At 44.5% G+C, this 21,328-nt stretch overlaps 1 protein-coding gene across 8 annotated transcripts in view; it reads right to left on the bottom strand.

The window, feature by feature from the left end:
* The window catches only part of FRMPD4 (FERM and PDZ domain containing 4), a 404,750-nt gene that overhangs the window by 86,605 nt on the left and 296,817 nt on the right, over window positions 1–21,328 (bottom strand). For all 8 annotated transcript variants that reach the window (XM_061627118.1, XM_061627112.1, XM_061627111.1 and 5 more), the window contains one exon: window positions 14,625–14,727. In XM_061627118.1, coding sequence (XP_061483102.1) covers window positions 14,625–14,727 — 103 coding nt within the window. The remainder of the gene's footprint in view (window positions 1–14,624; window positions 14,728–21,328) is intronic.

Genomic DNA, 21,328 nt, shown 5'->3' with positions numbered 1-21,328 from the left:
TATGTTATTCCAACCTCTGGTATAAAAGTTTCTGTTAAAGAAGTAATGTCCAGGAACACATCTACTTTGTTAACTGAGGTATTACTCCAATTTAATAATATATGTATAATAAACAGAACTGGACCAAGGGCATGCACTACATGGTGGGTAAATTCCACATCAGATGTTCTAAATATTATAGTGGGGGGCAGGGTTGCAAACTCACCACAGAATGCTATTTTTAAGCAGCATCTGAAGGATGAGCTCAAGTTCCATGTTGTCTAGGTACAGGGGTGAGGAGGGAAAAGGCAGAGGAAAGGAGCCACAATATTTACATTGTGGGGTGGACAGAAGGCAGGCTGAGTGAAGGCAAAGACAAGTATATTTTCTTTCAAAGACTGGGAAGCCAGTCACAGCTTGAAGAACAGAGGATCATGGTTCCTCACTACATCTTCATATAATGCCTCACTTTTGGAGACTGAATCAGGTGACACAAAATCTTCTACAATTCATTCACTATTTTGTGTTGTACACTTTGCAGCCTATTCAGCATGGAAGAGATGGACTGTTTGAAATAATGCTATGGTATGTGCTGATTTTTTATTTTACAAAAAAATCACCCTAACACCACACTATACTGTGATTAACTTTAGGACACCAGAACATGTACCACTAGCATAATAAAATGATCAGCAGCTGCTGCTACATAGCAACAGTTTCCTTAAATAGACCTCAGCTGCTTGGCATACACATTACCCACTCTCCTTTTGTATTTTAATGATGTAGTAAGAATTGAACTCAGCTTTTAGAAGTGACTTCTTCCCAGTTTCTCTGTTCATAAAGCAAGACGTCTCCTCGTTCCCCAGCACAAGACTGTTTTACAAATACTGATATAACTAAACCTTTTTCTTTACAAATTGATTTTGGGGGCATTTTCTTTGCCTGAAAAATGACTCAGCAGATAAAAACATGGGAGGAAGGGTAGTACAGAATGCCAGGAATAATGAGAGTTTAAGCATCACTCCTGCAAACTATACTATAATACTACCTGAGCAACTGGGCTTGAAAAGGCAATCAGTGCTCTAATTAAGCATAGTCAGCAGAGCAGGAACCCAGGAAAATGAGAGATGTGAATGAACCACAGTCCATTATTTTTTAATAAATATATTTGGTAGACTCCAGACCTTTCATTTCACATTCTAGGAGTGGTAGTTTTCCTAAAAGAAGACTGCTCCACAAGAACCATAATAAGACTCTTATTCAAAAATCCTACCCCAAGTGCACACATTCAAAAATATCACTTGGTGCAGCCCTTTATACATATTTGGACTACAATAAACCTTCTTGGTTCAAAAATTTATTTCCTGTGGAAACCTCCCATGCCAGGGACAAGAATTCCTCATTAGCTGTCTCCCTGACACATCACTTTTCAACACACAATGAGGTTTTTTTAACCTGTTAAGAAGTAAATAATGCAATCATGTAACAGCCAGCAAACAAATAGCCAATCTCATGCTTCATGCTACGAAGCTGGGAGACATTAAAATGCCAGATAACCTACTGTAATGATCCACACCTCATCTTACCTATTCAAAACTAAGAGAGAGAACAGTTCACTAACAATCACACAGTATATTTTTGGATAATTTTTATGCATTTGTAGAAATGGTCAGATTTTTAATATCTTAGGATGATAGAGTCACTTTTTTTGGTAATTGTTGGTATTGGGACAGTTTTGACTTTCTGACTTTGTTGGGCTTATTTATAGGTTTATCCTGGAACTACCAGGTATTATATGTATTACTGAGCCTTTTCTGACTTTGTAATCCCCCCAATTCTGTTTCCAGAGCACTCTAAAAGTGGTTGCAGTCCTACACACACTTACTTGGGAGTAGGTCCTCACTGGAAAAAAATGAGATTTCCAAATAACCTATGCAAATCAATAGGCTGGTCTGCTTAATTTACACAAACTTTTGCACTTTGTCAACTTTATACTACACTTTAGACTTTATATTACAAAGCCTGTGGGGTATATGTGCACATGTGGAACCAGTAGGCAGCAGAAGAGGTGACATAAATGAGGGACAGCGTAAACAGTACAAGTACTAAACATAACAAGGCCCCAGACAAGTAATAGCTAGTCAGGCAGAAGGTAGCAATCCATTCTCTGCTGCTTCTGCACTTTCAAAAAGTTCTGAAATCAAGAGTAGGTGTAGTAAGGCTGCTAAGACTAAGAGATGGAAAAGCTTGATTCAAACCTCATCTTAACCACCAGGGAGGCCAAACCAGATATGATGGTTATAGCTCCTCATCTTTAAACCCAGGTACGCCCCAGTTGCATACGAAGCAGAGAATGAGGATCTGATTTTAACATCCAGAGCAGGCACGCAGGTGAGAGAAGCCTAGTGTTTTTCCTTTCTCTCCTATCATACTGTAGTCCATTGCCTGAACTCCTCATCCCCAAGATAGGCTTCAATACTAGCAGTGAGACCACCTGGGGAAAGAATGCATGGTCAACAGATGGTGGTAGCAGTGGAGGGAGTTGCAGGAGGGGGGGAGTTGTGGAGAGTTTTATTTCCTTGCCTTTGCAACATTCTGCATGTGCAAGTGTTACAGCTGAACAGCTACACCTACCTCAGTTTTATATTTTAAGATGTTATGAATTATATGTAGAATGGATAGTTATGAGATTAGAAGCATTAGAGGAGAACTATTACATATTGGCTGAGTTTGCAGCAAATAAAATAAAAATAGAGTAAAAGCTAGTTAACCTTTCATAGTACCACTAGTCAAAGTCCTTAAACAGCCCCCCCTCGCTAAGGAAGGAAGCCTGCCTTCAAAGGAAGGAAGCCTGAGATAATCCTAAGGAGTTAAGCCCCAGCTGACAGTTGAGCCATCAGCCTCAATTAACACATAATTGGCTGGCAGCAGTAGCTGGGAGGCACCAGCCACACATATAAATTCAGAACATCCTAGCAAGGGAGCCTGCTCCACAAGCTAGAAGGAACCCACAGCTGATGAAGCATCCGGCAGCAGGGTGAGGAGGCCAGGGCCCCCCACTCTGCCCGTCTGTTCCCTGACCTCAACTAAACCGCAGTTTCCAACCCATTAACTTAATAAACCTTAAACAAAACTATGCAGGTAAGAAGCCAGCAGGGGTGTGGGGGCTTTCCAGTGTTTTGCACTGCCTGCAGCATGTACGACTATCTGCCTGTTAGACAGAAATCGTGGGTGTGCTCTCGGTGCAATGAGCTCCTGGGTCTCCAGGAACGACTTCATTTCCTTGAGGCCAAGGTGGCTGACCTGAAAAAGCTGAGAGAGGCAGAGAGTTGTGTGGATGAGGCCTTTAGGGACATTATAGCTGTGCCCCACTCCAAGGATGATAGCTCTCCTGCTATCATGGAGAACAATGGTCTCAGGGAAGGACAGCATCCAGCCGAGGAAGAGGGAAATGATCCCTTAGAAGGGATCCATTCCTTGGGGGATGAGCAGCTATCCTCTCATGCCGACGATATATCTCCAGGGGGTGGAAGGATCCTTGTAGTGGGCGACTCGAACATTAGGAACATAGACAGTGGGGTGTGTGATGCAGACCGCAAGGTGATTTGCCTGCCTGGTGCGAAGGTTGCGGATATCGCCCGTCATTTAGATAGTTTGGTAGACAGTGCTGGGGAGGAGTCAGTGGTCGTGGTGCACGTTGGCACCAATGACATGGGGAAATGCAGCCGTGAGGTCCTGGAAGCAAAATTTAGGTTGCTAGGCAGGATGCTGAAAGCCAGGACCTCCAAGGTGGCTTTCTCTGAAATGCTACCAGTTCCACGCGCAGGACCAGCCAGACAGGCACAGCTTTATAGTCTCAATGCGTGGATGAGACGATGGTGTAGGGAGGAGGGGTTTGGATTTGTTAGGCACTGGGGAACATTTTGGGACAAGCCAGGCCTGTACAAAAGGGACGGGCTCCACTTGAACCAGAATGGAACCAGACTGCTGGCACTTAAATTAAAAAGGTGGCAGAGCAGCTTTTAAACTGACTGAAGGGGGGAAACCCGACAGGAGCTGAGGAAGGTCCGGTTTGGAATAAACCTCCCCCCTGGGACAAAGACCAAAGAAATGATGAAATTTTAAAAGGGGTAGGCCTAGAAGTAGGCATTGTGAGAGCAGGGGCACAGGATATCAATTCAGAAGGGCAAAATTACCACAGGCAAAACCAAAAGTGCCAAAGACACTTGAAGAGAGACACTGCTTACAAGTGCCAGTACGCTAATGCTAGGAGCCTCCGAACAAAGATGGGAGAACTGGAGTGCTTGGTCTTAGAGGAGAGCATTGATATAGTGAGCATAACGGAGACCTGGTGGAATGGAGAAAACCAGTGGGATACGGTTATCCCTGGATATAAACTATATCGGAAGGACAGGGAAGGACGTATTGGTGGCGGTGTCGCTCTATACGTGAAAGAAGGCATTGAATCCAGCAAGCTCGAAACCCCAAAAGAGGCGGACTCCTCCACAGAATTGTTGTGGGTGGTGATACCATGCCCCAGGAGGGATTTAATACCGGGAACGATCTATCGTCTCCCTGATCAAAATGCTCAGGGAGACCTGGAGATGAGATACGAAATTGAGGAAGCATCCAAACTAGGAAATGTGGTAGTAATGGGTGACTTCAACTACCCGGACATAGACTGGCCGCATATGTGTTCCAGTCATGACAAAGAAGCAAAATTTCTAGATATTCTAAATGACTATGCCTTAGACCAGTTGGTCATGGAACCGACCAGAGGGATGGCAACCCTGGACTTAATCCTCAGTGGGGACTGGGACCTGGTGCGAGATGTAAGTGTTGTCGAACCGATTGGGAGCAGTGACCATAGTGCTATTAAATTAAACATACATGTAAATGGCCAATTGCCAAGAAAATCCAACACGGTCACATTTGACTTCAAAAGAGGAAACTTCACAAAAATGAGGGGATTGGTAAAAAGAAAGCTGAAAAACAAAGTCCAGGGGGTCACATCACTTGAAAATGCTTGGAAGTTGTTTAAAAACACTATATTAGAAGCTCAACTGGAGTGCATACTGCAGATCAGAAAAGGTACCACCAGGGCCAAGAAGATGCCAGCATGGTTAACGAGCAAAGTCAAGGAAGCTCTTAGAGGCAAAAAGTCTTCTTTCAGAAAATGGAAGTCTTGTCCGAATGAAGAAAATAAAAAGGAACACAAACTCTGGCAAAAGAAATGCAAGAAGACAATAAGGGATGCCAAAAAAGAATTTGAGGAGCACATTGCTAAGAACATAAAAACCAACAACAAAAATATCTATAAATACATTCAAAGCAGGAGACCATCTAGGGAGGCAATTGGACCCTTGGATGATAAGGGAGTCAAAGGTGTACTAAAGAATGATAAGGAGACTGCAGAGAAGCTAAATGAATTCTTTGCATCTGTCTTCACAGTGGAAGATATAGGGCAGATCCCTGAACCTGAATTAATATTTGCAGGAAGGGATTCTGAGGAACTGAGACAAATAGTGGTAACAAGAGAGGACGTTCTAGGCTTAATAGACAATATAAAAACTGACAAATCACTGGCCCCAGATGGCATCCACCCGAGAGTTCTCAAAGAACTCAAAGGTGAAATTGCTGATCTGCTAACTAAAATATGTAACTTGTCCCTCAGGTCCTCCTCCATGCCTGAGGACTGGAAAGTGGCAAATGTAACGCCAATCTTCAAAAAGGGATCCGGGAGGATCCCGGAAATTACAGGCCAGTTAGCTTAACTTCTGTCCCTGGAAAACTGGTAGAAAGTATTATTAAAGCTAGATTAACTAAGCACACAGAAGAACAAGCCTTGCTGAAGCAGAGCCAGTATGGCTTCTGCAAGGGAAAGTCCTGTCTCAGTAACCTATTAGAATTCTTTGAGAGTGTCAACAAGCATATAGATAGAGGTGATCCAGTGGACATAGTGTACTTAGACTTCCAAAGAGCTTTTGACAAGGTACCTCACCAAAGACTTCTGAGGAAGCTTAGCAGTCATGGAATAAGAGGAGAGGTCCTCTTGTGGATAAGGAAGAGGAATAATTTTATTTCAGTCAACCGACCACAATATAATATAAAAATATTAACATGATAAAGAATTGGTTAAGAAGCAGAAAGCAGAGAGTAGGAATCAACGGACAGTTCTCCCAATGGAGGGCTGTAGAAAGTGGAGTCCCTCAAGGATCAGTATTGGGACCTGTACTTTTCAAGTTGTTCATTAATGACCTAGAATTAGGAGTGAGCAGTGAAGTGGCCAAGTTTGCTGACAATACTAAATTGTTCAGGGTTGTTAAAACAAAAAGGGATTGTGAAGAGCTCCAAAAAGACCTCTCCAAACTGAGTGAATGGGAGGGAAAATGACAAATGCAATTCAATATAAACAAGTGTAAAATTATGCATATTGGAGCAAAAAATCTGAATTTCACATATACGCTTATGGGGTCTGAACTGGCGGTGACCAACCAGGAGAGAGACCTCGGGGTTGTAGTGGACAGCACGATGAAAATGTCGACCCAGTGTGCGGCAGCTGTGAAAAAGGCAAATTCCATGCTAGGGATAATTAGGAAAGGTATTGAAAATAAAACAGCCAATATCATAATGCCGTTGTATAAATCTATGGCGCGGCCGCATTTGGAATACTGTGTACAGTTCTGATCGCCTCATCTCAAAAAGGATATTCTAGAGTTGGAAAAGGTTCAGAAGAGGGCAATCAGAATGATCAAGGGGATGGAGCGACTCCTTTATGAGGAAAGTTTGCAGCATTGGGGCTTTTTAATTTAGAGAAAAGGCGGGTCAGAGGAGACCTGATAGAAGTGTATAAAATTATGCATGGCATTGAGAAAGTGGATAGAGAAAAGTTCTTCTCCCTCTCTCATAATACTAGAACTCGTGGACATTCAGGACAGACAAAAGGAAGTACTTCTTTACTCAGCGCATAGTTAAACTATGGAATTTGCTCCCACAAGATGCAGTAATGGCCACCAGCTTGGATGGCTTTAAAAGAAGATTAGACAAATTCATGGAGGACAGGGCTATCAATGGCTACTAGCCATGATGGCTGTGCTCTGCCACCCTAGTCAGAGGCAGCATGCTTCTGAAAACCAGTTGCCGGAAGCCTCAGGAGGGGAGAGTGTTCTTACCCTCGGGTCCTGCTTGCAGGCTTCCCCCAGGCACCTGGTTGGCCACTGTGAGAACAGGATGCTGGACTAGATGGGCCACTGGCCTGATCCAGCAGGCTCTTCTTATGTTCTTAACACTAAGCTAAACTATGGCTCAGCATAAACAAGCAAGTTTGCTGGTACGCATTTAGAAAACAGCAACCCCTTCATTTGTCTGCTGGTTCTGCTGCTGTGACACTACTAGGAGTTATGCCATTGTTTCACTTAGTGTTATGTACAAACCTGGGCCCCATGGTGTGTCTTCCCCCAAACCTTGGTTAAATTCATGGTTTATTTAGAGCATGACCCCAGGTCTGCATACACCACTAAGCCAAACCATGGTTTAGCTCCTGGTAGCACACCAGCAGCAGGCTCAGGAGAAGTGAAGTGGCCCCAATTTTCTAAATGTACACCAGCATGCTTGCTTATTCACTATAAGCCATAGTTTGGCTTAACACTACATGCAAGCCAGGCCATTGTTTCGTTTTGTTAATTTAATTATTTTGTGCAGAAAAATCACACCCCCTGAATTAATGTACCTGTTAGGAGAGGTCAGAGATGCATACTCTCCAGGTATTGGCGGTCCGACTGGAAAGTGAGCAATTGGACTGTAAGTGTCATTGTGGGGAGACAGTGCTGAGGATGCAGCACTACTCAGCCCAACGGAGGATAAAGGTGGAGAGAGAGATGCATTGGGAGTGAGTCCCAGCCACTGAGAAAAAGAAAGGGAAACGGGAGCTGATGAACTGACATAAAGAGAAGAAACCGAGTGAAAGAGGTGGCAGCAGAGAATGAATGGAAGCTCGTGAAAGAGAGTGAAACAGAGCATAGAGGTGAAGATAGGATGGGAGCCTGGAATTAAGAGGAGAGTAAGACAGGGTAGACTGGAATAGAGGACAGAAAGCTAGTGTGGATGTGTGAGTGAGCAGAGGAAGGAACAAGCAGAGAGCCAGGCAAAAACCTGGGAAAGAAACAAGAAACAGGAGTAAAATGGACTGCCTTTGATCCTGACTTATGGCTACCCTATGAATAGAGTTTTCATGATAAGCGGTATTCAGAGGGGGTTTACCATTGCCTCCCTCTGAGGCTAGTCCTCCCCAGCTGGCTAGGGCCTGCTCAGCTTGCCACAGCTGCACAAGCCAGCCCCTTCCTTGTCTGCAACTGCTAGCTGGGGGCAACTGGGCTCCTTGGGACTATGCAGCTTGCCCATGGCTGCACAGGTGGCAGGGTGCGTAACCTCTGAGCCACTCACTGTGGGGCATTTTAATACTGACATGGCAGCACTCCAAGAAACTCGAAGAGCAGAAGGACAACTGAAGGAAGAAAAAGGAGGTTATACCTTCTTCTGGAAAGGACTGCCTGAACAAGAATAACGAATACATGGAGTAGGCTTTGCTATTAAAAATAATCTTGTGAAGCTCTTGTCAGAAGTTCCTATTGGCATTAATGAACAACTCTCAACTTTCTGGTTAAAACTTGACAAAAACCATCAGGCAACTATACTAAGTGCTTATGCACCAACATTAGATGCTGATGAAGACATCAAGGAAAATTTTTATAACCATCTTATCAGAGATACCGAAACAGGATAAAATTATCAGGAGATTTCAATGCAAGAGTTGGGTGTGATTTTGATTTATGGCCAGAAACCATTGGGAAAGAAGGAGCTGGCAATAGCAACCAGAATGGAATTCTATTTCTGACTAAATGTGCAGAGCATAATCTTGTTATTACAAACACACTCTTTCGCTCGAAAAATAAATTTAAAACATCATGGAAGCACCCTCGGTCAAAACACTGGCATCTCCTGGATTATGTAATTGTCCGTGCCAGAAATTGTCGTGATGTACTCCTCACTAGAGCCATGATGAGTGCTGATGACTGCTGGACAGATCACCGATTAATTCGATCCACTATGGCCATTAATATTGTTCCTCAATGTAGGCTCCAAGGAAGAAAACCAAGGCATAAAATGCCCTTCAAGATCCTATTAAGCAAGCCTGCTTCCAAACAACTCTCAAGAAACATCTACAGACGGAACTCCTTGAAAATGTCGAGGAACACTGGATTAAACTGAAGACATCCATTACTGCAGCATGTGAACAAACTACTGGATACCAAACTAAGAAACATCAGGATTGGTTTGATGAGAATGATAGTGGGATTGAACATAAAATTGACAAGAAAAGGAAAGCCTTCCAGATATGGCAGAAAGACATTAACTGTGCTGCTAAGAAAAAAATCTATGCCAGTGCAAAGGCTGAGATCCAAAGAAGAACTAGAGAACTTAAGAATGCCTGGTGGATAAAGAAAGCTCAAGAAATCCAGTACTTTGCAGATGCTCGCGATGCACAGGGCTTTTTTAATGCCACAAAAGCTATTTATGGACCAACATATTATGGTACAAATCTCTTACGTTTAGTGGATGGTACCAAACTTCTTAAGGATAAAGAGTCTATTGCACTGCACTGGAAAGAGTATTACCACGACCTTCTTGATCATAACTCTGTTGTGGCTGGTGGGACTTCTTGCAAATTTCACAACAACAAACTAGAGATGAGCTTGCAGCATCCCCTAATTTGGATGAAGTCAGTAAAGCTATCAATCAAATGAAGAACAACAAAGCTAGTGGACCTGATGGGATTCCTGCTGAAGTCTTTAAAGAAGGTGGGCCTGAACTTACACAACAACTTCATAAGCTCATTGGAAAAATCTGGATGAGGGAGGAGATCCCAGAAGACTTTAGGGATGCCATAATTATCACTCTTTTAAAGAAGGGTAATAGAACAGATTGCGGGAACTATTGAGGCATTTCTCTTCTTGCTACCGCAGGTAAAATCCTTGCAAGGATCCTCACAAATCGCCTCCTACTGATCTCAGAGGATGTACTCCCTGAATCTCAAAATGGTTTCCGCCCTTCCAGGGGGACAGTGGACATGATCTTCACTGCACGACAGCTTCAAGAAAAATGCCGGGAGCAGAATCGATCTTTATATATGGCGTTTATTGATCTGACTAAGGCCTTTGATACTGTGAATCGAACCACTCTCTGGACCATCCTTCTGAAAACTGGATGCCCCGATAAATTTGTGAATATTTTGCAACTTCTTCATGACAATATGATAGCGACAATTTTGGATAACAATGGCTTTCAGAGCAATCCATTCAGAGTCGGATCAGGCATAAAACAGGGATGTGTCATTGCTCCTACCTTATTTGCTATCTTCATTGCTATGATTCTACACCTTATTGAGGGGAAACTTCCTACTGGTGTGGAAATCATATATCGAACAGATGGAAAGCTTTTTAATCTCAGTAGGCTGAAAGCAAAAGGTAAGGCAATGTCACCTTCTGTCATAGCACTTAAATATGCCGATGATAATGTATTCTCCGCACATTCAGAGAAAGATCTTCAAACTATCCTAAATGTCTTTGCACAAGCATATGGAAAGCTTGGGCTCTCACTTAATATTAAAAAAAACCAAAGTGCTTCATCAACAGGTGCAAACTAGTCTCTCTGTAGCACCATCAATCCAGCTTAATAGTGTGATGCTGGAGAACGTTGATTACTTCCCCTATCTTGGCATCCATCTCTCTGTAAAAGCTGACATCGATGCTGAAATTCAACATCGTTTGAGCTCTGCGAGTGCCGCATTCTACCAAATGAAACGTAGAGTGTTCGAGGATCAGGATATTCGCAGGGAGACCAAAATGCTTATTTACAAAGCCATTGTACTACTGACCTTACTCTAGTTTGAAACATGGACCATTTATAAACGCCCCTCCCAACTTCTTGAAAGATTCCAGCAATGCTGCCTCCAGAAAATTCTGTAAATTACTTGGAAAGCACGAGACATGAGACAGTGGCGAAGCTGGAATTAATTCTTAATTTATTAGAGTAACAGTTACAGCAAAAGCAGTGCACTTCATAGACCTGTTTATGCTAACTCACTACTGACTGTACCTGAGCTATCTAGGCATGCTCTGCAGCGTGTGGAGTAAGTTGACTCAGCACCCCAATCAGGGGGGCGCTGCCTTAAGTAGGAAAGGTCTTTGCTCATAATCTCTGACTCCTTTGAAGTACCAGCTTCTGACCATCCCACTTCTTGCGTCGTCTCACTCAGGGCGAGGGGGGACAATCTTCCAGCTGTACATCTGACAGCACAGGCTCACTAGGTGCCGCCTCAACCTCAGGGGGCAGGGAGCAGGTTGGCAGAGAAGCATTTGAAGTGTCAGGCGGGGAATTCTGGGGGGGTGGAGTTGGTGCACGTGCAGGGTCGCTTCCCAACGGCTCTACTGGAGCGCTTGCAGACGAAGCAGGATCCGTGTCGATGGGAGGGCTGTCCGTGGGAACTTGTGGCCTGTCAACATCTCCTCCTCCCTCAACACCCTTGATAACCTCCTCCTCCTCCCTGGTCTACCTGGGGGAGCTGGGGCTCAACAGGAAGATAGACAGACTAATGTTAGCGTTTTGGAAGAAGCAAAGACTACCAGTGTTGAAATAATGATCCTTCAACATCAACTTCGCTGGACTGGCCATGTTGTTTGAATGCCTGATCACCATCTTCCAAAGCAGCTACTTTACTCCCAACTTAAGAATGGAAAACAGAATATTGGTGGACAGCAAAAGAGGTTTAAAGATGTTCCTAAAGCGAATCTAAAAAAATGTAACATGAGCATCGAGAATTGGAAAGTCTTGGCCATTGTATGTCCCAATTGGAGGTTGGCCATTATCAAAGGTGCTATGGACTTCAAAGAAGCATGAATACAGGGCGAATGGGACAAATGAGCTAAGCAGAAGGCACGTCAAACAAATCCTCATCGCGACCATCTTCCATCTGGAAACCTATGTCCTCACTGTGGGAGGCTGTGTGGATCCAGAGTTGGCCTCCACAGTCACTTACAGACCCACTGTTAAAGATCTTGCCTTGGAAGACAATCTTACTCGGCCACAAGTGATCGCCAATTAAATGAATGAATAAATGAGTGAATGAATGGTCTCTAGGTGGCCCTTTACACCCAAGAGACACGAGCGGGGATTTGAATTCAAAGACTCTGGAAAGAGCATCACCTCTGGTGAATTAAGAGCGGAGAGATTATAGCTGAATAAAAATGGATGCAAGGAAGGAGGTCTGTAAAGTCATACAGTGGCGGGCTAGGTGGCAGGAGTCTGAATATACAAACCTGGGAGAGTGCTTACTGATGAGAAGAGCCCTAAGCTTGAAAGGGGGAGGAGCTCACCAGGACGCTCTGAACATAATGGACATGCTGAAGTTCTGAAGTCACTTGGGACCCAGAAGGAAATAAGGTAGGAATAAGGTAGGAATCCTCAGTAATGTTCAAGTTAAAAAATGTTAGAGGAGAACAGTAGGGAGTGTGTAACCTATGTATGATGTGGGTGAGTGGGAAAGGAGTACAATTTCTGAATATATAACAGTACCTGAACCATTTTTAATCCTGGGCTAAACTGCCATTTATTTATTTATTTATTTCTGCGATTTATTTATCGCCCATCTGGCTGGAAACCTAGCCACTCTGAGCGATGTACAAAGTCATAATATATAAGTATCACAACATCAAAACAGCAATAAAACTAAAACAACAGGTAAAGTTTACTACAGTAAAATTCAATAAAGCTTCTGGCCCGTATAGTCCACAAGGTGCGTCATTTGCGAAACCGAAAGCGGCATCTCCTCTCACTCTCAGCATCCAGCGTAGCAAACAGCGAGAGGCGGCACAAACAGGCCCCACGAAGACACGACCAACAGGAAAGTTCTCCCTGAGAAGCCAAAAGCAAAGGCGATGAGAGGCAAAACGCGGCCGACACAAGGCGAAATGAGCAAGGCCAGCACGGCAGGACAACGGAGGCCGCAGGGGCGCGCCCCAACCCCAGCAGCCAACGGAAAAACTGCCGCAGCGAACAACGCTGTCTCCCGAATAGAGGCCGCAGCCCCAGGCTCACCGAAGGGCCGCAGCTCATCCCCAGCTCCGATCCGGCAACCAGGAAACAGCGGCGGCGGCCCAGCGTAGGTGAAAGGGGTGCCTTGCTACAATGGCACAGTGAATTATTTTTTGCCATGATGTGGTGATTGTACAGTATTTTCCTAACCATTCCAGATGTCCCAATTGAGATGATAGTAAGCTTTTTCTGTGGAATGAAGTATTATACAACTGTAATGCAACTCACTGAAACTCATTAAAGAATAGACAACTATTGTCAAAGTCCCAGCGGCAGACATACATGGAAAAGGAAGGATAGCATTCTACAGTGAGGACATCACCATCAGAGTATTCCCCCAAGAATTCAGCATCACTTAGAGGATCTGTTTACAATTGCCTGACTAAATGGGTATCAAAGGGGTACACAAAGAATTAGCTGTGGAAAATGCATGGCTAATTTATGACTGCAGAAAGACAGAAGTTTGCTTTAAAAAGCTACAATCGATCCCTGGATCACTCCTGTAGGAAGCTGACATTAGAAACAACCAGGACTGCATACATTATCTGCACCCATTGCTCTGAAGCATAAGAAGAATCAGATGGCTAGGATGGAATCCAGAGTCCTGAAAATCTCTGCTTTCATTTAAAAATTGTACGTTTCTAATTCTTATGGATGCAGAGAAACATGTGGAAGCCGTAACAGGGCAAAATAGAAATTCCAAAGGAATTCCATGCACAGCAAAATTCCTTGTTCTTCCCTTATAGCTTGATATTCCTTGAAGCTGGCCTCAGTAAGTTTCCAGTTACAATGGTCCTCTTCCTTACAATCCGTCAGTCTTTGCCAAGACCATTCTAATACAGAAGTATATATATAAAACTAGCTATTAATTTCACACTTGTCACCTGTCAAGATTTTCACTGGTAATTTGTTCAGGTCGACAGCTTTTGGGTCTACCGTAGTCAGCCTGTTAACATATATAAAATCCCTGTTTGTCACAGAGGGTGTGTGTGGGAGTAAAGAAACACATTTTAAAAGCCACTGATGGTGTTGTTTCTGGGTTCCTTTATTGCACCTGCAGAAAATGTGCAGATGCCATTTTCTCCATATGTATATGTTTAACTGTTCTCAAACATCAACCGTCTTTTAATAAACACAGCTTTTCACCTTTCCCCCACTACCACCACTTGGGCAGGCTAATTCCAAAATAAGTAAAACAGGAACAATGAATGCATAATATGGCTAATAGGATATTTAAGAGCTTATTGAGATGATTGTTTGAGTCCACTGCATGATATATTTGATGGTGTTTAAGACTGTATGCCTTTTTATTTCCTATAGGATTTTATTGTATTACATATATTGCCTTGCAATCATCAGTTGAAGGGTGGTCTAGAAGTAAAATTACTACTAGTACTACTACTGTAACACCAAATACAATAGTGAAATGCTGTTTATCAAGCCACAGTTTTATAAGGTAGGTTATTGCTCTAAATAAAATACAAACAAACAACTACCTGACAAGGTCGATGACTCTCTCCCTTGGAGAAGTGTTGACTGGCTCATCATTAATCATTATGATCTGATCTCCTGGTATAAGTTTTCCTTCAGAGGGACCCCCTGTAAACACATGACATTCAAGCACAGATTACATATCATCGCAAATATATTGGTAAACCTCCTCTGTTAAGTAGATTGTAGATATTCATTATATATTACTTTGACAGAGATGTGAAGTATATTTTACAGCTACATCATGCTTGCTCAAGGCTGGTTTTAAAACAATTCAATAATATTTATTTATTTGACCTTTAAATCGCCTTTCATCAAAAACAGATTCCAGGGTTGTTTACAAAACATTATATAAAGCAGAACCCAATTCCAACAATAAACAGAATTATAAAATTATAAAACCACCAACAAACAAGAGAGAAAATTATTTTAAAACTTCATTTCAAAAGATTCAGCAGCAGTTCATCTTAACAATGACAATAAGACCTTGATCAAAATGATCAATTTCTACCCAAAGCCTGGGTGAAAAGATACATCTTTAACTAGACGGTGGAGCCTAGGTGTGCAGGGGCCATTCACACCTCCACAGGGAGGCTGCTCCACAGTTGGGGAGCCACTACAGAGAAAGCCCAATCTCACATCATCACACAGTAAACTACACTCACCAGGAGAACAGCAAGAAGGCTAATCTCTTCTAATCTCAAGGCTGGGTCTCCTGTTATGGGAGATGGTGTTCTTTCAAGTATTTGAGATTAGAAATACCAAATTGCATTGGGGGAAGACAATGGTATTTCTGCCCCATTGAGATGTATAGATGAATAATCAAATCTTGCTGGCAGATGAAAGAACAGCACCAATAGTGGTTTTAGTAGCAATTTCAGCTCCCTGTTTTAGACTCCTGCAATTCCCTAGTGGCTCATAAGGCTATGTAAAGCAGGGGTAGGTGGAAGGTAGATGGTAGATCAGGATCTTCTGGTAGATCTCTGGGTGATTTGCAGTAGATCATCAAAGATTTCTGACTCCCAAATGACAGCAACAACTCTACTCCCCCCCCCAAAATTAGACTACTGAAATGAAGAAAGCTTAAGCCAAAACCAGGAATGGACTTAGGATCACCCTCCTTCTTAATGCTGAGTATATGTCAACTCCTCTTTTCAAGACACTGTTTTGAACGCAGTTCAAGCAGGTGAACCTTGAGTCTTAAAGGGGAAAAACAAACTAGATTCTGCAAACTTAAAGTCTGCCCACTGCTGATATAAAGACCTTGCCTAACTCTAAATACCCACTTACCCTGCTTCTTCCTAGAAGCTATGCTTTTGTGCAAGAACTGACGTCCTTCAGTTTTTAGAAGGGCCCACTGGAAAGCACAGGGAGAAGCTGTAATATTTTAGCAAAGCAATGCAAGAAGAAACTGGAGAGAAGCAAAAGCTGAGAAAATTGAAGATCTATGTGTGATGATTCTCACAACAGCAAAGCTTGAAGATGAGTAGCTAGTGCTCTTCTTCCACAGCAGGTAATTACCTTGCAGCAGGTAATTCAGTCAAGGATGTGTGACCCAGACTCTGGGATATTGAGTAGAAGGCAAGGCCAGTCTGCTAACTCTATTAGAAGCTGCTCTGTAGTGTCATCGCTATTATTTGGCAGCCACAGCAGAAGAATGACCTAAACTAACACTGGTCAACACTAATTTTATTGCCAATGATGTTTGATCGATTTTAGGGTAACTTTGTGTCGCTGATTCCGAATATGGCATCGGTTTTGCTAGATTGGTTCTAATTTTTGAGATAATGGATGCCCCCATTGAAAAACATAACAAATTCAAAAAATTTAATGGTCAGGCATAGCCTACCCACAAATGACATGGAAACTGTCTCAAATCATACAAAAGTAAAGACATGAAATACCTAATGGTGTTGTATTCAGTACAATAACATTAAAACAAAGTAAGCTGATTCAGATAGTCACAATTAATGCATAGAAAAACGCTGTGTGTACGATTTTCTTTTATGTGGGGCATCAGGACAATCACGTTGGAGGCTCCAGCAGTAGACTACCATCATGTGTCTGTCCCATCTGCCTTGATACCTTTCCTCCATCACCTTTATATCCTGATGAAACCTCTCCCCTTGTTCCTCACTAAAATCACCAAGATTATCCGGAAATCTGTCTAAGTGGCTATGGAGATACTGTACCTTTATGCTCATATTAGTACCCAAATGTTTAAAGTTAGCGAGCATGTTTTGCACCAATTCTTCATAGTTGTCTGCTTTGTGGTTACCCAAGAAGTTCTTGACAACTGAGACATAACTGCACCAGGCAGAAGCTTCAACATCATTCATAAATTTATTGAAATTCAAATCATTGATGAGTTTACGAATTTTATGACCATCAAAGATTCCTGCTTTTAGTTTTTCCATAGTCAGTCCAAGGAATGATCTACAAATGTATTTGAAGCAATCACCATCTTTGTCCAAGGCCTTAACAAATTGATTCATCAGTCCAAGCTTGATATGGAGTGGTGGGAGAATGATTTTTTCTCTGTCAACCAATGGCTTGTTAATGATGTTCACTGCACCTACAGTCATGTGTTCCCTTGAAGGCCATGTCACTTTTTTCCAATGATCTCGTTTTGCCCTACTATCCCACAAGCAGATGAAACAAGGGTACTTCGTGTATCCACTTTGCTGCCCAAGCAAGAAGTTCAGAATGCTGAAGTATTTTATAGAAAACTGGTTTTATTGCGAGATTTGTTTTTTTTCCAAAAAAGCCCAAACTGGTTTTATTGCAGAATATTTTTCAAAGAAGCCCAACGCATTTCAGCCTGTAATCACAGGCCTTCATCAGGGGATAATGAACTTTTACAATGGTTAACCGAACAATTTTGCTCCTGTATTGCACTGATAACAATCCTCTTATTGTTGTCAGTGCAATACAGGACCAAAATTGTTCGGTTAACCATTGTAAAAGTTCATTATCCCCTGATGAAGGCCTGTGATTACAGGCTGAAACGCATTGGGCTTCTTTGAAAAATATTCTGCAATAAAACCAGTTTGGGCTTTTTTGGAAAAAAAACAAATCTCGCAATAAAACCAGTTTTCTATAAAATACTTCAGCATTCTGGTCTTTGACCCCCTTTTTCTACATATCGAATTGGATGCTCACCACTCTTTATCTGCAAGCAAGAAGTTCACCATCTTTAGATCAACACAAATAGACCACTGGTGCTCATGATAGCAGAGCTTCTGCAAGACCATTTTGATATTTTCATATTCTTCTTTAAGTTTTGTTGAGTGAGCAATTGGAAGAGATACACAGCGGTTACCATTGTGCAATAAAACACATTTCAAGCTTCTGGTGGAGCTGTCTATAAAAAGCCGCCAATCTTCTGGTCGATATTCCGGTAGTCCCATTTGGAGAAGAAGTCCAGGAATGTTATTGCAGTATACAAGTTCTTCATCTTGGCTGAAGTATGGAAGAAGTCCCTCCTCTCTTGTCCGATAAGCTGTTATGTTAGCTTCCGGCTGTAGACAGTTCTTTTCCATTAGCCTGGATGCTAAAAGTTCAGATGCTTGCTTTGACAGACTGAGACCTCGTATCAGATCATTGAGTTCTTTTTGGGAGAACTGCTCAGGTGTTGAAAAGCTTTCTTCATATCCACTTCCAGGGCTACCACCTGTGCTACACTCCACATCCCCACTCCGCACCCAGGACTTACCGGGTCGCGGGGCGTTGTTTGCGGCCCGGCGTGAATCCCAGCCTCCATTTTGTTGAGGAGGGCAAGCGTGCCGGATTGACGCGTCATCGCGGCACGCTGCCTGAGGGGGCGGGGCAACCGAGCTTATTTAAGCTCGTGCCGGCTGCCCCCTCTCCCTCTTCTTAATTGTGGCAGCAGAGTGCCTGCGCTCCCGGCGTTGTGCGCGACGCCATTTTGGAGAGCGCGAGGCAGCGGAGGCGGCACCATTTTACGGCGCACGAGGTTCTAGCGTCGGCCTTGTCCGGCCACGCAGTTTTGGCCTGAAGGGCCTTATTCGGCCACGCTTGCGCCGCCAGTTGGCTCCGTGGCACGGCGGGCCTTCCCTGCAGGGCTCTCTCGGCTCCGCGGCAGCGGCAACAACGGCGGACGCTGTGCGGCGGGCCCTCTCTTCGGCGGGCCTTCTCTGCGGCGGCGCGGCGGCCCCCCGCTTCAAGCGCAATAGCGCTAGTTTTACAAGCACTCTTCTCCCCCCCCTTCAAGGCTTTTGGGCTTAACACTGGGAGGGAGGAGGCGGGTACACACTTTCCCTTATAAGATTTAGAGTAAGTCTCCAGCCTTGTGGTGGGCTGGTGGTGCGGCCCGTTTCTGGGACAGAAGGGGCGGGTACATTCCCCCCCCATTCCTTGAGCATTTAGCCTTTCGGTAGGCTGGTGACTGGTGCCCACAGAGGGAGGTGGCAGGAGCATATATCTCCCAACTCCTATATAATTAATAATAATATTTTTAAAAAAAACTTGAATTTTTTAAGGGTCGTTTGGATAAACCCCTGGTCTATATAGGCTTGCGTTTGGATCCTCTGTTTGGCCTTCTAGTTTCTCAGCCTTTATATTGGTCATGGCACCAAAAAAGGGTCAGGGTGGGCCTAAAGGAAAAGGGAGGGCACCCAGATTGGGCCGGGGGTGTTCCCCTCTTGGGGTCTCTGGCGCGGGGGAGAGCGAACCGCCATGGGCTGCTGTCCTGTCTCGTCTTACGGCCCTAGAGAGGTCTTCCTCCCAACAATCCCAACCTGCCCAACCAGCTGCGGATGTGAGAGGCATGCCCCAGGCGAAGCGCACCAGAGGGCAGATGCGATGGGCGCCTAGTGTAGTACAAGCCTTATCCGGGGTCACTCAGTCCAATGCGACTACAAGCCTGCCTTCATCTGTTCCTAACCAGTCAATGTTGGAATTAATTTTAGCTTGGCTTGATGCCCTTGAGGCGGGTCCCAGCAGGTCGGTTGGAGAGACTCTCATCCAGGATCGGTGTGCTACTACTACTGAACGGTCATCTCTGGATTCTGTGTCGGAGGGGAAATCAGGTGAGTACACAGTGGCTGGCTCGACAGGTCCAGGCCCTGCGTGGGGCTGGCCCCCATGGGGGTACCCATATTGGGGGCCTGGGCAGGTATGGCCTTTCTCTCCTCCACGTGGCACTGAAACGGATCACCAGGCAACGCTTCCAGCGGCCGAGGCGGGTGCCATACCAATACTACCCGCATCACTTGAGGCCTGCGACCAGGTTTGGGCATCTTCCCAAACAGGAACCATGGGTGAGGCAGCCATTTCCTCCCAACCCACTGCTTCAGGAGTTTCGGCAGTTCACCAGCGCGTTAGTGACCCCCTAGGACATATTAAAGAGGGTGCCATCCCTTTTGGAGAGACTTCCGCTCCCTTAGGTTTCCATTTGCTTCCAGCCACTAGGGAAAAAATCTGGAACGGGGAATACATTGACCTGTTTTCCCTGTTGTACAGGGAACCACTTAAGAGGGACAGGGAAAAAGGGGATGAGAGGGATGTGGAGAGGCCCAAGAGACGCCGGATCGAGCGCACTTGGGCTAACTGGCTCCCCACCTACTTTACGTATGTAGGGGTGATCATGCAACAGCAGCCACAGCGTGGTTTGGTCCTCATTAAATACCTCGATATTATCTACAGGGGCTATACGGAGTTCATGGGGTCGGCGTGGCTCTCTTACAATGAGGCTTTTCGTATGAGAGCGGCGTATGACGCCTCCTTGCCGTGAGACAGGAAGGAGGCTGAACTGTGGTTACAGTTCATGTCGCATTCCAGGCCGGTGGCTGGGGACAGGACTGACAGAGGCCACCTCCTGGCTAGGCAATTGACACCAGCTCCCTCCTGCGGGCCAGCGGGGCAGGGGGTTCAACCCCGCCTGCTCTGCTGGGAGTTTAGCTCCCGTGGCTTTTGTAGCAGGAACCCTTGCCGGTATAGGCATGAGTGTACGCTCTGCGGTGGTCAACACGCGCCCGCTACCTGCCCTAGGAACCGGCCTTATCGAGGTGGCAATAGGGACTTCCACGGACAACGGAAACAAGGACCCCCAGGCGCTCCTCAAGGAAAAGGGCCCCAGCCCAATTAAGTTAATAGAATTACAACGTTTATTAAGTTGTTATCCTTTAGTTAATGAAGCCCGGTGCCTTTTGGAGGGTTTTTTAAATGGTTTCCAGATCCCTTATTCAGGCCCCCAGACTGCCTTCCGGTCTAGGAACCTGAGGTCTGTCTTGGGCATGGAACAGGTCGTCCTATACAAGATTAATAAAGAATGGGAAGCGGGCCGAGTTTTGGGCCCCTTCGCTTCCCCTCCCGTCCCGTCTCTTAGGGTTTTGCCACTGGGCATTGTGCCTAAGAAGACATCGGGAGAGTTCTGCCTCATTCACCACCTCTCCTATCCGCATGGGCAGTCAGTCAATGATTTTATTCCACCTCACTTATGTTCGGTACGCTACACCTCTTTTGACTGTGCAGTGAGCATGGTTAGGAGTTGCGGTGTAGGTGCCCTCATGGGGAAGTGTGACATAAAATCTGCATTCCGCCTCCTCCCCGTCCATCCTGGAGATTTTGATCTATTGGGTTTCGCCTTTGCAGATCAATATTATGTGGATCGGGCACTGCCCATGGGCTGCTCTATTTCATGTGCAGTTTTTGAGCTTTTTAGCTCCTTCCTAGAGTGGGCAGTGAG

This window comes from Rhineura floridana, chromosome 5 (genome assembly GCF_030035675.1).
Source record: "Rhineura floridana isolate rRhiFlo1 chromosome 5, rRhiFlo1.hap2, whole genome shotgun sequence".
Classification (NCBI taxonomy): domain Eukaryota; kingdom Metazoa; phylum Chordata; class Lepidosauria; order Squamata; family Rhineuridae; genus Rhineura; species Rhineura floridana.
The sequence above is the reverse complement of the archived record's forward strand: the minus strand, read 5'-3'. Positions and strand labels throughout refer to the sequence as shown.